The 17,131-nt window shown below is 38.9% G+C and overlaps 1 protein-coding gene across 10 annotated transcripts in view; it reads left to right on the top strand.

Annotated features, from left to right (window-relative positions):
- The window catches only part of CACNA1D (calcium voltage-gated channel subunit alpha1 D), a 235,534-nt gene that overhangs the window by 190,648 nt on the left and 27,755 nt on the right, over positions 1–17,131 (top strand). For 5 of the 10 annotated variants that reach the window (XM_056338446.1, XM_056338440.1, XM_056338442.1 and 2 more), the window contains 9 exons: positions 2,563–2,601; positions 3,018–3,146; positions 3,896–3,961; positions 5,716–5,807; positions 7,116–7,275; positions 8,541–8,668; positions 8,766–8,862; positions 10,453–10,555; positions 11,661–11,762. In XM_056338446.1, the coding sequence (XP_056194421.1) occupies positions 2,563–2,601; positions 3,018–3,146; positions 3,896–3,961; positions 5,716–5,807; positions 7,116–7,275; positions 8,541–8,668; positions 8,766–8,862; positions 10,453–10,555; positions 11,661–11,762 (916 nt within the window). The remainder of the gene's footprint in view (positions 1–2,562; positions 2,602–3,017; positions 3,147–3,895; positions 3,962–5,715; positions 5,808–7,115; positions 7,276–8,540; positions 8,669–8,765; positions 8,863–10,452; positions 10,556–11,660; positions 11,763–17,131) is intronic. The other 5 variants (XM_056338445.1, XM_056338448.1, XM_056338441.1 and 2 more) reach the window with 1 other exon arrangement.

Genomic DNA, 17,131 nt, shown 5'->3' with positions numbered 1-17,131 from the left:
GTGTTACGCAGTCCCACGCATGCACAAATGCGTTCAGTGCCCTTCGGACAAAATAAAAAGTGTGAGGGGTTTTGCACTCATCATTCCTGAGCACCTGCAGTAGAACTGTGCACATCGTTTTGGGAATCTGGTTTTCTGGCTGCGTTTTCAAAAGTGAGAATTAAGTAGTCATTAAGATAGTTAGATATAAATACGTTTTTTTACTGACTTTTCCTTCAGTGAGTTTTTTTTCATAACCAAATCATAATGCTTACCTCTCATTATTTTTTTCTTTTGGGAAGGAATGAAATAAAAGTCTGTAGGACTAAAGTATCCTTTTCCTGTTCTTATGCTGTCCTAATACTGTTCCTAGCTTATCTGGAGCCCAATCCTTCTCCGGTAAAAGCTAGCAGGAAAAACTCCCAAGCCCAGCATTTTTACTTCATTTTTTTTAGTGTTCATTTCTGATGATACTGTAATTTAAGCTGCTCTGTATCTGTCAAATACTTAATTTAATTTTTGATGATACAAAATATTGAATGCTAATTAAGTAATTTGCTCACTGTTTAAGACTGTATCAAGCTCAGCATAAGTCAGTCACTGGAGATTAACACGAAATTTCAGGCTTCATTTGAAGAAGGTGTAATGAAATCCTTTTTCTTTAGAAGTTTCAGGTAAAAAGGAATTTTTTTTGTGTACCAAAAAGTTAACAGCAGTGTGGGTCTGTGCACATAGTACAGGTTTGTGATTGATGTAGGTAGATAGCTTTGCAAGGTTGTTTCCATGTTTTGTGATATTTTGGTATTTACAATGTTTGTGATTATGAATTTCTCCTCAAGCTATATTTTGATGAGTTTATTTCAAATTGTTGACATATGCAGGGAGTTTCTAGTGCAGCAACTGTCTTTCATTGGCAGCATATTTTTGCCTGTTTTATGTAAGTGCTTACGAAGTTTAGATGTTACAGCTGATTTACAAATACTCTGCCTACTGAAGTCTAGTGAGGAGATCTGGGGTTTTCCAATATTAATGCATCAATTTAGCAATAATCCCTTGAACAGCTTTAAAACTCTTGGTATCCTGGCAGGGCACTAATGCATAAATACATAGTTGAACAACAGTTATTTTTACCTCATTTTCCCCTTGTGATACCATTATGTTATGCATGTTTTGCAAAAAAGTAATAGGCAAAATGTATTTTAATAAATACCACTGATTATCTGACTGTAACAAGGTATTACGTACTCTTGGGTTTTTACCATAGTACTTTTTTTATAATATAATGCTAGTATTTTCAGCACTGAGCTCCTCTTTTCCCTTCCTTCTCCCCAAGTTTTATCTTGGGTAACAGCAATACTGGAGATGTTACTGGGTGAAGTACATGGGGAGCGTGAGTGATGCACACACAGTGCGCTGGAAGCAGCACTGAGGAAGCATCACAGTTGTTGCTGCTATACGTGATGATAATTTTTTGAAAGGTGCCCCTTTAAAAGGAGGACATTTTAGGCAAAGAGTAAGAGCCATCACTGGGATCTAACGTCGCGAATCCCATTTATTCTAGTGCTATAAATGTTTTTAAAGACTCTGCCATTCAGTTTTGGAAGAGGCTGCTGTGAATCTGGAAAGCATGGACAGTTGGTCCTTTAGCTTTGCTAGTGTCTGACCATTTAGGATATCGAGACAGTTTCTCCAAAGACAGACACAGAGATGTTACAAAGAGCAAAGTAAGTTTCTTCCGCACAGGGCACAGAGTTTGGCCCTGTGAACAAGAAGCTGGTGTGTGCCCCTCTCCTCCCTGTAGCTCCCGAGGGTTGTGCAGATCTGTGCCAAGAGGGTCGAGCAGATCCCGAAGCCTTTTCCCCGTGCCCGATCCCGTTACGCCAGCTCAGGTGTGTGAGCACTTCGTAGGTGCGGAGAGAGTGCAAGTATTTCCTTCTCATTTGCACCTCCATGGGAGGGTTAGTCTTTGTGTCACGGGCTAAAAAATGTTTATCCCTTTGGCAGAGTGAAAATCTGCCCTCGTTAAGCACTGCAAAGCCCAGAGTTCATCACTGACTTAACTCAAGCAAGTTACTTCCCTTTAAGGGGGCTCCTGATGTGATATAAAGCACAATTTCTTGAATGTGGTGAGATTCCAGTGATGAAGTAATTAATCTTCAAAAAGAGCACAGCGGAACAGGGACCTTGAAAGGCTAGTTTGACGCCCAGACTTTGTTCCTGAGTTTTACTTAGGCTTACCGCTACAGTTTCATACAACCTGTGGAAGTCGATGGCCAGTTTCGTTTGGCTTACAGAGGAGCAGATATTTTATTTTGTATTAACTTTCCATTGAGTCTTTTAAACATGTTTTATGCTAGCAGATTTTGGGATGAGTCAGCCAATGATGTTTTTGATGTGAGTCAGCCAACATGAAGTGCTCAAGGGAAGGTTTTAATAAGGATATTAATGTTTTATTTCGGAAGTGTATTGAGTTGAAAGATGTTCATTTAGAAATAAAAAAATGTCCTTCCTTCTGTTTATGGTTAAGCTGATTTTTTTACCTTTTATTTGATTTTAATATTTAATGTTTTTAATTTCTTAAAGCCAAAGCCAACTGAAACAGTCACAACTGATGAGTCTGGGGTAAGATTAGTAAACTGACCCCAGTGGTTTTACCTTTACTTGAGTTTATTCTTTTTACCATGTCTTTTCCACCGATTTTTTCTGTATTTTTCATAACTGTCTTACTACAAAGGTGTTATGCAGTGGTTTGCATTCATTGTCAATGTATTATTGAAGTCTACTGCAAACAAACCCAATATGATCCTTATTAACAAACCAGAAAACTTGGAAATGCATGTGATGTGTGAAGCATTTCTACAGGTCCTGTGTTTTTAGCATGTATTTTTTCCTTTCATGTCATGCTTATCAAGATGAAAAGGCTCTCAAGATACATTTTCAAATCTTACCTCTTCCACCTTTGCATTTGATGTTGTTTTTCTGGAAGTGTTGCATGTTTGAGTTTGTATTTGGTTTGACTTCTCCATGATGCTCTTCAGAACTCTGAGGACAGCGCTAGAATCTCCATCACTTTTTTCCGTCTCTTCCGGGTGATGAGGTTGGTGAAGCTGCTTAGCAGAGGAGAAGGAATCAGAACTTTACTATGGACATTTATTAAGTCATTTCAGGTTAGCAAAATTTATTGAAATTTGCTTTATGATTACAACGATTCATACACCAAATTTTACGAAGCAATACCTGTAGAGCGCAAAAAACTTTTCTTTGGAAATTCATGCTATCAGTAATGAAATATTTAAATATATTTGCCTACTAATGCCAAGATAAACTTCACCAATTACTTCAGTGAGTCCCAAGGTCACTCTTTATTGTTTAATATTAGCTGTTACCATCAGATTTCTACGGTACTTCAAAAAAAAATAATATTTGGTATATCTAGAAGGGATAGGATAGGTTTGACACACACAGGTCTCATACTTCCATACATTTTATCAGATGACTACAAAAGAGGAATTTAATCTATTTTTGTATATAAAACTGATTTCATAAGTGTAGTAAATAGATATTTGAATCCTTGCTCCTGAAAACTCTGATGAACATGAAGTTAATGGAACTCTTTTAATTGTATAGAAGGAATATTTTTGTGTTGTCAGAATCAGTAATGAAAATAAAATTAAAAACTTCTAAACATGATCCTTTCCCCTGGATTGCTGGCAGAAATAATTTAAAGTATAATGAAGCTTGTGTTCATTGTATGTGGCAGAATATTAAGAGCAACAGGTAATAACATTTTAAGCACTTGCATAGGAAGAAAAACCTTGGAAAAGCCTGTGTTGCACAAAGAAATTTATTTTTTTAAATGGAAATTGAAATAATTGTGTGAAATTATTAAAATACAATGCATCTGTCCCATTTCTAGGCTCTGCCTTACGTGGCTCTTCTGATAGCCATGCTGTTCTTCATCTATGCTGTCATTGGAATGCAGGTAAATACAGAATTTTTTTAGCATTAAACAGAAGTACAGTGTTGGCTACTCTCAGACTTGTTTCCTAAGGTGCTTATTGAAACATTCCTTTGATATCAGTGCTGTATCTAGGGGAGAGTTTTCAGAGTGCATAACAATATTTTTTGGTTATGAATCTGGTAGTTAGAAAATCCAAAAAGATGCAAGAGAAGAGCTTGGTGTGAGCTTATAGTATCTTGGTTTGCTGAAAGGAGCCACTCCTCTTCCATGTATTCCTATGCATGAATGTATAGAAAGAATGCATGGCTTTTTTTTTTTACTATAGACTTGCTTTGGGAATCAGGCATTAAAACTCCAGCTTTTTAATTATTTTTTTAAAAAATCTTTCCCATATGAGAAGAATAAAACTAGGAAGAGAATCTAGGTAAAGATTTAGGCAGAGCTGAACCTGTGGTTAACCAAGAGTAGGAGATGCGTACAAGATGTACGAGGAAAGGATTTTGGTAATGTAAATGTAAATTAAATGTAAATTATGTAAAAATGTAAATTAAAATGTAAAAATGTGCTGTTGGGATGAGGGTGCTACTGCTCACACCAGCAGCAGTGCAGACAGGGCAGACCAGGTTCTCCAGGCTTAATTACTGGAGACAGCTAGATAGGAGAAACCTGTGGGGAAACTGTTCCTAAAATTCATACTCCAGGGCCATTTCTAGTGGGAGTATGGGATAGCGGCTGGAGAGGGGCCTGCCCAGCCTGCAGGAAAGCAGCAGACGAAGGCAGCGAGCGTGGAGCTGTGGTTGGCAGTGTGGTTTGAGTTGTGTGGTAGTCTCCGTGTCACACGTGAGATGTGGTGTCTGAGGAGCATGGCTGGATGACTGTCAGCACTTGGGCAAAAGTCCCTGTTAGAAATCCTGAATGTGGGCTGCAGTTCTGGCTCTTTTTTTCTATTCTTTCTGTTGTCCCCCCTCCTGATAACAGCAGTTTTCCTGTCAGAAGGCCTTAGGATAGCTCTGTGTTCCATGAAACTTTAGAGTTGTTTCTGTTCTCAGAGTTGTAAAGGTTCTTCACATCAGCACCAAGGGAGGTCCTAACTGAGTGGGTTGAGAAGAAACATGCTACAGAGAGTGGTTTTTCCTCCTGATTCTTTCTCTTAATCATTTATCCAAAAGCAACTTAATGTCCTTACAGTCCAGCAGCACGTATACAGAGCATCATGGTGTTAATCTCTAAATGCAGTAACAGCCTTCACTGTATTGTAAGAGGATGTAAATGTATTATATTTGGGAAAAAGAACAGTCCCATGGCCAAGGAATCACCATTTAATTTTGAAGAACTGAACACATGTCCATCTCTGGCTGGGGCAGGATGCTCAGACTCTCTGTGCTTTGGTTTCCATCTTTGCATCTCTTTTTCATTATTTAGAGTCAAGGTTTTCAGGACAGCAAATATTTCTTACTACAAGTATGTACAATATTTACATAGTAGGGCTTTAATAGCAATAAAAGACTCTAGGTGCTAGTTTAAACCAGTATTTTCTCACTGAAAGACTGGAATATGTATTAGTATTATAATGTCTTATTGATGCCAAAATAAATTACTAAGAATTGTCTTGTACATGTGATAAATTTACTGCAATTACATCATTATTAGGAAAAATGTAAAAAGGGTAAAGCAAGCGCTTTTCATACATACTGAAGCAAGTTTAGACTTTAAGGCCTACAGCTTCTGACAGTACAGGTTGCTAGGGTGAAAGTCAAAATCCTGTTTTATTGTAGGTATTTGGAAAAGTGGCCATGAGGGACAACAACCAAATAAACAGAAACAACAATTTTCAGACTTTCCCCCAAGCTGTGCTGCTTCTCTTCAGGTGAGCAAACCTTAACTCTTACTTAATGCCTCCCATTTCACTGATCTATGAAAAATGTTAGTAGCTCTCGTACCATGCATTTGTTCAAAATGTGTTTGCAAGTGAGAAGCAATTTAGCGTAACAAGCACATACTCTCTGTGGCTGCGTGCTGGGTTCCATCCAGGTGATCCAGACCTAAACTCATTGCAGCTGTTGTGAAACACCTCAGTGTTGTGAAACATCACTCATGCAGAGTGATGTCTGCATGTAGACCCCAAATACACTGAGCCCTGGTGTCCACTGTGGGGGTGTTGGGAAAGGTGAAAGAGACTGTGCCCTTACTGTAATCTTTAGAAGCACAGCTAGGATGACAGTTTGAGAAAATGAGAGGTTGTTGCAAAGATAAAGAAATAAACTCTTCTTTACATCTGCTGAAGAGATGACAAGAAGCAGCGGGTGTAATTTGCAGACCCGATAAGCAGTAGGCAGAACTTTCTGATGCAAGGGTAGCTAGATTTTGATGCAGGGGGATTATGGAATCTCTACTAGAGAGCTTAAGAAAAGGGTAAACATTTGCTAGGGGTGCTTCAAAATGTCCCGGAGCAAGGAGAGGGAATGATGTGGAACAGGGATGCCTCTAAAGGTGGCAATGTTGAGAGCTCTCTCCCTGTGATTCCGTAACTCCGCTTGGCTCCTGTGCATTGCTACTAACCTGCTTGGCAAGACCGGCAGGTCGCTCCTTATCTGAGACCCAGGGCATCACCCATTGAGATCTAAGTCACTTTAAGTATGTAAGGACATTCATACCTTTCAAACTAGGTAATGAACATAGCCAGAAATGTCGCAGGTGTGTAGTTGTCTTTTAAGTATTTAAAATCGTGGGTCTGTACACAGGCATTACCCAACTATGCAAAAAATGCAATAGCGGAAGTTAGAGGCAAGAATTTCTTCAACCATGCTGAGAAGGCAATTAATCTTTTACAAATAGATGCTTTGAGCTTTTATGACAGGTTTTTGTACACAGCAGCTGCACTGTAATAAGTATTTACCTTGTAAATCACAGGTTTGGGTTCAAATTTTTACATGTGAGCCTTTATGGGGCATTAGTCTACCTTATGAAACGTGTCTACAAAGTCAGGTCTGTGTTTGTAATTTCTGAAACATGCTCTGTATTTTTTTTAAGTAGTTCCTGCTCTGAAAAGTTCACAATCTGTATTCACATTTGTCTTTGTACAGCTCCAAGAATTTTGTCAGAACTTAACAAATTAATATATCTTTAATCTGTTTTGGTCAAATAATGCTTCATTTATCTTTGTGACCTTATAAAGGTGTGCAACTGGAGAAGCCTGGCAGGAAATCATGCTGGCATGTTTGCCTGGAAAACGCTGTGATCCAGAATCCGATTATAATCCCGGGGAAGAATACACTTGTGGAAGCAATTTTGCTATAATTTATTTCATCAGTTTTTACATGCTTTGTGCATTTTTGGTGAGTCCGGCTTGTGCTTATTAACAGAAATGAGCTTTGGCATTTTGACTTTTTTCTGAACTAAAAGAGTAGTGGGTTCAGAGAATAATTGAAGATCCCATATCCAAAATATTTTTGCAAGATTGTTTTCCCATACACAGGCCTAAATCCTGGATTTTATACTGATTTTTACAATGAGAGTGGTGACACAGTGGAACAGGTTGCCCAGAGAGGCTGTAGATTCCCCATCCCTGGAACATTCAAGGTCAGGTTGGACGGGGCTTTGAGCAACCAAAGCAAAAGTGGAAGATGTCCCTGCTCGCTGCAGGGGGGTTGGACTAGATGACCTTTAAAGGTCCCTTCCAGCCTAAACTGTGCTGTGGTTCTAAATTCCCACGTACAAGCTGTTCTCCTGACTATATGTATGCTGGAGTGGTTGGTTGCATATTTGAAAGCTAAGTTAACAGTCATTTCATCACCTATTATTTCATACATTTCTCAACAGTATCATTAAATATTCCTGAATAATAAGGCTGCAGTTCCATTGACTTACTAGTAATGCTTTTTTGTATTGTTTAAACTTGGCAGAATTTGGATTCGTGTCTCTACAAGTGTGCTCAAACTGTGGCACATGAGATGTGAATGGTAACCTTTCTCCCTAATCCGTGGCATAATGGATTCTTCGCTCTAATATAATATTTGAAATACGTTTTTCCTCATTGCAGGTGTTTGGTCTAAGCCGGCTGATTTTTTTTAATTTTTTTTTCTATTCACAGTACTGTTCTTGCAAAAGGAGAGTGGTCAGACAGAATTCTGTGAACTAATGTGTAAACATACACGTTCTGCTGTTCTGTATCATCTTCGTTGTTAACAAGATGTATGCAGAAGTCTTCTTGTCATGACTTTGAATCCTATTAATACGAAAGCTGTTTCCTGAGATCTACACTATGTCAAATACATGTATTGGTTCCGTTCTTTAGCTCAATGCAGTGACACCTGGCAAACCAAGGAAGAGAAAAAAAGTGTTACAGGCTGTGTCAAAGACTGAGTGCTCTAAGATAGAATCACACTCTTGTCAGCACCATCACCTGATAGAGTTCCAGTTAGTCAGTTAAATGATTAGCATGTATTTTCTGTGACATTTGATTATATTTGCCAGAAATCATCATTTAAGAGATGAATTTGTTTGAATTCTTAACCTGCTACCTACCTGCTATTTTATTTATTGAATATATTTTTTTAATTTCAAAATAATTAAGGCAGATTGTTCTTAATTACTTTTTTAGATTATAAACTTATTTGTGGCAGTCATTATGGATAATTTTGATTATTTGACACGTGACTGGTCTATCCTGGGTCCCCATCATTTGGATGAGTTCAAAAGGATATGGTCAGAATATGACCCTGAAGCAAAGTAAGTTAGATCATTTCTCTGATAAGATTTAACGCAGAGCATAGTATATTGTGGGGCAATGGATGTGTGTTTGGTAACTGGTGTGTGTTCGTTCTAGGGGAAGGATAAAGCATCTTGATGTGGTTACATTACTGAGACGTATTCAGCCACCTCTTGGTTTTGGCAAGCTGTGCCCCCACCGCGTGGCCTGCAAGGTAGGTGTTGCCTGGTTTCTTTCTAGCTTTCTCTCCCGGTTTGTTCATTCACTTCTGCCTTGTTATGCATCACGCGTGCACCGTGATCCTGTCTGTTCGCCAGGTCTCTCTCACTCTCAAGTTTCCCTGTTTTTTTGCAGGCATAACTGAAAGCAGGAAAATTAGTGTAATTTCTTTCGGTACTCATTTGAGTAGTTAACAGCAATGTAAAATTCTTAACAGAGTATCAAAATGAAAGGTGTCAGTCTGGAAATGCATCACTAGCCTGTTACTGTCCCATATGTGAACTACCTCATCCCAGCATTTCTGGTGACCCAGTGTCACATATAAGAGTACTTCAACCCAGTGACATTTCTGATTTCTCTTCAGTTCCACAGAGAAGAGGGTGGTAGTTTAATGGAGAATTAATTTTGATACAGTGTTTTTACAGGCACGTTCGTGAGGAGTTTGCTGCATGTGCAATGTAGAAATGAGATTGAAAGGTGGGGACTGCAAGGTGATAAAACAAGCTGAAGTGAATAACGATACATAGCTGTGAGTGAGAAGACTGAAAATTAAAGGGAATTTAAAATGATGTAGAATTTGTCAGGCATGGTGTGTAATTTAATGAGGATTAATTGCATTTTAATATAGTTGGAAAGCAACACAAAGGAGATGAATAATTATTAGAGTATCTGAGGACTTCAGAACTATGGATATTGTAGTTTTAGCAGTTTCAGTAGGAATAAGATCAAGCCTTTTAATTGAAGGATTGTTACAACAGACCTGTCATTTGGATTTCTTTTGTATCTGTTTTATAAACAGGTAAGTTGACATACAAAACACTGGGTTCAAGTGGGATGCCACAAGGCGTACTTAAAGCAAACCTATACATTAAGATAAGTTATCCAATTGAGTAATGCTTTTAAACTAACAGAAAAAAAATCCAAGTTAGACATTAGGAAAGGATTTTGGTAGATTAAGTAGTGTTCTGACAGGGTCACAGCGATACTTCTCTAAAATACGAACACTAATGCAGAGATGAACTAATTGAAAGAGGGAAGCCCCGTTTGCACTAGTTCAGTGTAGACAGTGTAAGAGATGCACAGCATCACTGAAGAGTTACCTAAGAAATGAATCAGTTTATACAAACGGGCTTAGTGCTATGTTTCTTCATGGAGTGTGAGGCTGGAGGGAACCTGTGGGAAACCTGGAACGTGACTGCAACTGAAGTGCGTGCTCTTCCGTAACTGCATTTGTCCTTAATACTTGGTTAGTGTGACTTACAGTCAGAGCCCAGGGCTGGGCTTCAGGGTTTGCAAATTAACTCAGTAAATAGCGCATGAAAACTACTGAACAGTTTTAGCTTTTGTATAAGCATGCATGTGATAAATATCAGAAAGAAGCGATATTGGGTGGTTATTATAGGCAGCTAGGGTAGAAGACTCAACTGTTTTTGGAGATGTAATTTTTATGCCTCTTGTGGATATTACTTTTTTTTAATACATCAGTTTTTCAGAAATGAACATTGCAGGATTTTGTTGTCGGTTTGTTTTTTTTTTTTTTCAAACAAAACTCCATCAAAATTTGTTTTCCTTTTCTCATTTACAGAGGTTAGTAGCCATGAATATGCCACTAAACAGCGATGGAACCGTCATGTTTAATGCTACATTGTTTGCTTTGGTTAGGACTGCTCTAAAGATAAAAACAGAAGGTAAGGTTCTTGGCTGTAAAGCCTTTGCTGCATTTGTCAGAAGGCACGATAAGGAAAAGTTACAGTTTACTTTATTCATTTTGTTGGACATGAGTAGGGCTGCCTTAGTCTCACTGGACTGGGTTTGCTTTTGGATCATGGGTTGGAGTCACTGTTGCTAGGAGTGATTTGCTAGAAAATGAAACGAAAAGGATGGTGAGGCCAGAGCCCAGGAAATCTCAGAAATTATTAGGTGCCTTTATCTGGTCAGATAAACCCATGTAGCAGCGGCACAGTAGCAGAAGCTCTGCTGCAGGGCCTGAATGAGTTCCCCTTTCTGTCCAGCCAAGAGGCTCCTTCCTCACTGCTCCTTAACTTGGTGCCTTGGATCCCATGTTGGTGCAACTGCAGCTTTTGCACACTTGAAAGTAACATCCCCATCTGGTCGAGGCCAGTTCTGGCAGTTGAATGCATTTCTGTCATTTGCGCCAGAGGGAAAGGTTTTAAAAAATAGTGGTGTATTTCAAAGACTTTTCTTTCTATTTTCCTACATTTTTTCATTATTTTACCATCTTTTCCTACTTTCTGTTCCATGTCTATTGCTATTCTCAGCAGAATTTGAGTTTCAGTGCCAATAATAAAACAATTAGATTAAGCCCCCTCAGCCATTGTTGTGGTTCAGGTGAGCACTGCAAGAGATGAAAAATTGTTCAGTAGTCAGTTGCCTGAACTTTCAAGCCTGTTCAACTGAGTAATTACTATGATTAAAAAAATAGAGGCTCGGCTGTGGATCAAGAAAGTCGCTTGTAAAAAGCAAGTCATCACTTTCCGCAGAGTTTAAGCAGACAGTATTAAGCAGTGACAGAGTAGAGCTGGGATGTGTAAATTATGGTTGACCTCTGCAGTGCAGAGACTGATTTGAAAGCCCCAGGAACTCGCTGCCTTACACCCTTTCTTCTCTTTAGTTGTAGTATTTTCTCCTACCACACGTAGCTTAGGCTTGCTGCAAAGGATCCCTGTCGCAGTCTTAGTATTTGTCTACAGCTAATTAATATCTAAAGGATTGTTCACTGCAGCTGATTGAAATGTAATTGCCATCCTCCATTTTTGTATTTTATTGCCACAGGTAACCTAGAGCAAGCAAACGAAGAACTTAGAGCAGTTATAAAGAAAATATGGAAGAAAACGAGCATGAAATTACTTGACCAAGTTGTCCCTCCAGCTGGCGGTCAGTCCGATAAACTTTGCAATATGCCGTTCTCTGTGCATGTTGGTCTTTCTGGATTGTTAGGAACCAAAGAAATAGAATTACTAAATTTTGTAATCATAGTGTCATTAAAGGACAATAAACAATAATAACAAAATAAATATAGAAAAAACTACATCCTGTTCCACTAGATAATACGTACAGGACTGATAAGTACAACTTCCTTAGATCAAAAAGAAAGAGAGGACAATGTTATGCTTATTTTCTTTCTTGGAAAAAATACCTTATTAGACCAAAATCTAGCCTTAATTTCAAATCATTCAGCAAAATAAACTAAACTTAGTTTGATTTCAATGCATTGAGCAAAATAACATGTTTTGTACTAATGAAGCTTGGCAATGTACACTACATAATAGCTTGTATCCCTGTGTGTCTTGAATACTTCTGGGAGAAAACTAAACAAATTTAATTGCCAGCTTAATAATATTTTGTTTGCTAAATTAATGAAGCAAGAGGCTAAATTATCTCAGTTACACTAGTTTAAACCAGAGCAATTTCATAGTCAACAGATAATGGAAATGGTTTGGGTTTATGCCAGTATGACTGAGATGTGAATATGGCCCATGTGAAGAGATATTTAAATTCTAATGGCACCAATATGTTTGTGAGAACTACAAGGCGCGTATATTAAATGTTCCTACGTGCTGTAAAAATGCCATGTCAAATATTTGTTATATCTCTCTTTTTAAATATATATATTCTAATATATATATTTAGCCTTTTTAAATATATACATTTTTATTACTAAGCTGTAGTGCAGGTCTAGGAGACTGGTTTTTAATTGCTTTTTCAAGTTTTAAAGGTGCAGGATCTGTTGCACTGTCGCCCACGCCCAGGATATATTTACCTAGCCATCCAATACGCAGATCCATTGTAATCATCTGGTATTTCTTGTAGTTCATTGTACTTTCGTAGCGTTACGGCCACTTTCGAGACTGATCAGACTCAGGTTTGGAAGCAGACTCAAGATCCCAGGCACGGTGGTGGAGCTGGTCCCTTGCCGAAGGTGATGCTCTCGGTCCTGGGGGAGCAGGAGCATGCTGGCTGCACTGCTGTTCAGCATGACCCGAGGAGCAGCATCAGCTTTGTGGCTGGAGGGAGCCACGTGCTATTGGTGCAGTGGCTGCCGCCGGAGAAGCGTGGGGTTGAAGGCAAAAATTAGCAAATTTGACTACCCAAAGGGGAACTGATACTGCACATTTAAAACAACTTTTTGTGTTTTACTCTGTTGTTTTTAGCCTTACATCTAAGTGCTTGCATGGCATAGATGAATTGCTTTGTTATTGTTGTAACTATGTGCTTGAGCTTTTTCTGCAGCCTCTGTTCCTTTCAACTATGAGTCTTTCCGAATATTCTGAAGCAATTCTGTTTTAGGGTGGTGGCATGGAATTAGTGTTGCCTCTTGCCGACTTTATTCCCCTACATTTTTTTATTGAAATAGAGATGCATGCTTCAGAATAGTGAGCTGTGCCTGCCTAAATCAATCTGACAAAGAATCTGTAAAGATTACATTCCTAGAACTAATCTTACATAGTAACTCACTGTTCACTTCAGCTTCATTTCATTGCTGAATATAAGCTGTATATTTATTTTCAGCTATACTAAAATTCATTGCTAATATTTATTCTGCAAATGTAGCTCTTCAGCATAGCTAGAAGGCTGAAAGCCTGGATCGCTGCTCAATTGATAGGGAACAGTGTGGCTTCTAGAAGCCAGTTATGAATAAGAACATGTTGGGAAAGCCTGAAGATTTATGAATTTTTGGTTGCAGTTTGGTTTATTTCTCTGCAGACCTTGTTATGATTACTTGAACACCGAAAATATTGAAACTCAACTAGAAAAGAGAGGAATACAGCTATTTTGCATTCATATGCCGTAGGAGTGTAAAATAGCTTATTATATAGTAGAAATCAATTTCTGCCGATGCTTAATACTCAACAGAAAATTGTATATGAAATAACACCAGTGACAGCTGATAGTAACAGTCTGCTAGGAGACAGAAAATTCTCTTCAATATAAATCAACAAAGCATTCAGATTCAATAGGTTAAAATCACTTGCATTTAAAAGCATAGAGCAGTCTAGTTTATGATGTTTTTCTCCAGTGTTACTTTTGCTGGTATTAACTGAATGCCAGATCCTTCGTGTGCTCCTGAGCATGCCTCCAGAACATAAACAGAGCAGCTGTTTGCAGAGCAGAATGTAAAATAAACAACATAGCTTTCCCCTCCCCGAATTATAAATAGATGCACTAGAAATGGACAGTTAGTTAATTTGTGGTACCGGTTAAATAACTCATTACTATAACTTCATTAAACCGTTAGTAGTTAGCAACACCTTTTCAATACAATTGAAAAGCTGCTTTGCAAAAGCATAGAATGTCAGTTAAATGCCTGAATGTATGAATGAGTTAACATTCTTAGGAGACTAGAGAGTAAGAAAAATACATATAAATCACCAAAGATTCACCTGTATTCTCTAAACTCCCCAGTCCCCACCTGCAAACCCATTTAATCCTGCCTCGTACTTTTTGCCCTCTTCCAAAAACCTCCTACTGAAGTGATTCCTTTTGCTCTCACTGATTGTAATTACAGATTTGTCTATTCTGTGGTCAGTTACGCTTAGCTGCCTCCCTATGCCTGTCCGTATCTGGCTATATGTGTGTTACTCGGGAAAAAAAAGTCAAGGATGGCCCCCCTTGGCCAGGCTTCAGTTCTTGTGTGCACATGTCTGTGCTACGACTGACTGTGCCCGTGATGTACACGCGCATCTTGTTTGTACGTACAGGCTTTGGCATGCACAATTCAGCAAACTGGTAATGCATTCATCTAATATGCTCATAAAAAGTGGGTGCATATCCAGAGCGATCAATAAGGGCCCGTACTGAGATTTCACAGGTTTTGTCATCTCAGGTACAGTCAGTAGTTGTGCAATGTCATAGCCTGACTTGAGACATGCTCTCAGTGCAACACGTAGCGGTATGTGTTATATCGAGTCTGTCACTTCAATGTGCTTGCTTTTTCTAGGAGCCGTTTGCTGTCTCACTTCCTTAAAAGTTCTGTTCAAATACTTGAGACAAAGTAGTATAAAGGATGGGGAAAGCCTTATCTGGGGAGTTTGACTAGGGCTACGTTGAAGATCAATGGATTCAGCGAAACTAAGGCAGGCAAGTTTAGATTAGGTGCTTGATAAGAGATCTCTTCCTAATATAGAACACCATTAGTCTGCTGAGGAGCTGTCAAGGGAGATTACAGATGAACATCAAAGCAAATGTGCACAAAAAATACAGGAATTGGATTTTTTGAGTCGATTAAAAAGCTTTTTACTGCTGAGACGGAATCTGAGAAGGGTGAGCTTTTCTTGTGAGCTATGGAGTTCCTGCTGTTCCTTAGCAGGAACTGGGGGCACCTGGACCTTTGAAGAGATGTCAGTATTTGGCAGAGGAGGCTCTTAAATGTGCTGAGATACTTCCTACAACAGGCTAGTCTCCCAACCAAGGTGTTTTGAAGTGATTATTGTGATTATTTTTGCTTTCATATATTTAAGAACAAATAAAATGCTGGGAAAACACATCCCTGGTGCATTTTTACTGAAGGTAAAGCCTGTCGTACTTTCTCACTTGCATACAGCCCGCTTCAGACATAATGCGAGGAGCTTGTTTTGCATGGTAGAGGATTGATTTTGAGACTAATGTTGTCACAGAGGTAAAAATGAGTTTAAACACTATTGTACATGGATTGGATTTCCCCATCCTTTTTATTGATGTAAAAGCAAGTCACAAAAAGAAGGTTAATTCAATCTAAATTAGCAAAATCTGCCATAGCACAGGTAAAAGACACTATTAGAAGTGCTATCATTAGTGAGATACATCGGGGCATATTGTTGATAAAATGAAGACACGAGGAGACTCTGTGTTAATCCAATGTTCATGTATGGCATTACAGTATATGACAATTGATTAGAGAATTTGCTTGACAATCAATTAGAGAAAAAGCTTGCTTAACAGAATGTGTTCATACATAAAAAAACCCCACCACAAAACGATATGAAAAACCAAACTCAAGTCTATCCCAAAGCTCCATTAGGGACTTAAAATGTAGAGAAATGACATAAAACTAAAAAAATCCGTATTTTCTAACAAAGGTGTGTTTAAAATGTGTCTGGGCATGTTAGATTTTCAGTGTTTAGTCGAGTTGCAACTGCACAGAGTAACCCAGATCCTGCGATGTGATGTGCACCTGCCTGTTCCAGCCAGGGCAGCTGGAATGTCGGGATACTGCCCATCAGGGTGTGGGCTGTACCGCTGGAGAGAACTTTGATGCCTAAAACGCACCATCCCTCCTTTCTGTACGGCAGTAGCCAGCTAGCAGCCGTGTTGCAAACCTCAAGATACTGAAAAAAACGGAGATTTTAGGCAGCACAGCAGGGAGGGAAGTAGCTAACTTCATGCCAGATAACTCTGGAGGGAAAAAAATATGTGTGAAAGCAAAAGCAATGTTTTTGAATAGAAAACTATTCCCAGTTTTCTGGCAAGCGTTACTCATCAAGAGAGCAAACCTGCACAGCTGAATCGTTCAGCGGGGCTCGTAAAACGGGCAGATACGTTCTTAGCAGGCTGTGAACCAGGCAGTGTTGATATCTCATAAGGTACCTGCCTCTGAACTCTGAAGACTTTGAAATTTCATTTGGTTCACAAAAGTGACTGTAAAAATGCTAGGTTTGATGGCCCTTGCTGCCCACCTATCTCTTGAGTTGTACTAAATTAACCGACAGAAGTTGTTTTCGTTTCTGTCGGCGTTGCAGAGCTGATGCAATACAGTAATGTGGGACAGCACTGTGTTCTTTCACATTTACTGTCATCATCATCGCCTAGCCAGAAGGTGGCTAAGGACCACATCTTCACTGAAATAATGAGAATATGTGAAATTGAAACCTCTGTGGGATTTTCTCGGTCTAGAATCTATCTTACTGGATGACGATAAGACAGCAGAAGATACAGTCCAGCATGAGCATCTGGGACACAAATAAAATTCCGACAGGAGGGTGCTTGGCAATGACAGTGAGGGCACGACACCAATAAAGAGCTATGCATAGTGAAGCAGGCTGTAAAGATGTCAAAGTCCTTATACAATCAGGACAATGCTACACTGATACACTGACCAAGCAAATTTGGTTCAGCAATGAAAAAAAGAGAGATGTTGTAAGGAGGACTTTTTTTTACTAGAGTCACTCTTACAAACATAACTGTATGTAAGTCACAGTAGCTTTTATTTTAATCCATTTATTCCAAGTAACTAAAGCCTGTCTTTCAGCTTCTATGCATATACAGAA

Source organism: Falco biarmicus, chromosome 4 (genome assembly GCF_023638135.1).
Source record: "Falco biarmicus isolate bFalBia1 chromosome 4, bFalBia1.pri, whole genome shotgun sequence".
NCBI classification, from domain to species: Eukaryota; Metazoa; Chordata; class Aves; order Falconiformes; family Falconidae; genus Falco; species Falco biarmicus.
This window is presented reverse-complemented; position numbering and strand designations above follow the sequence as displayed.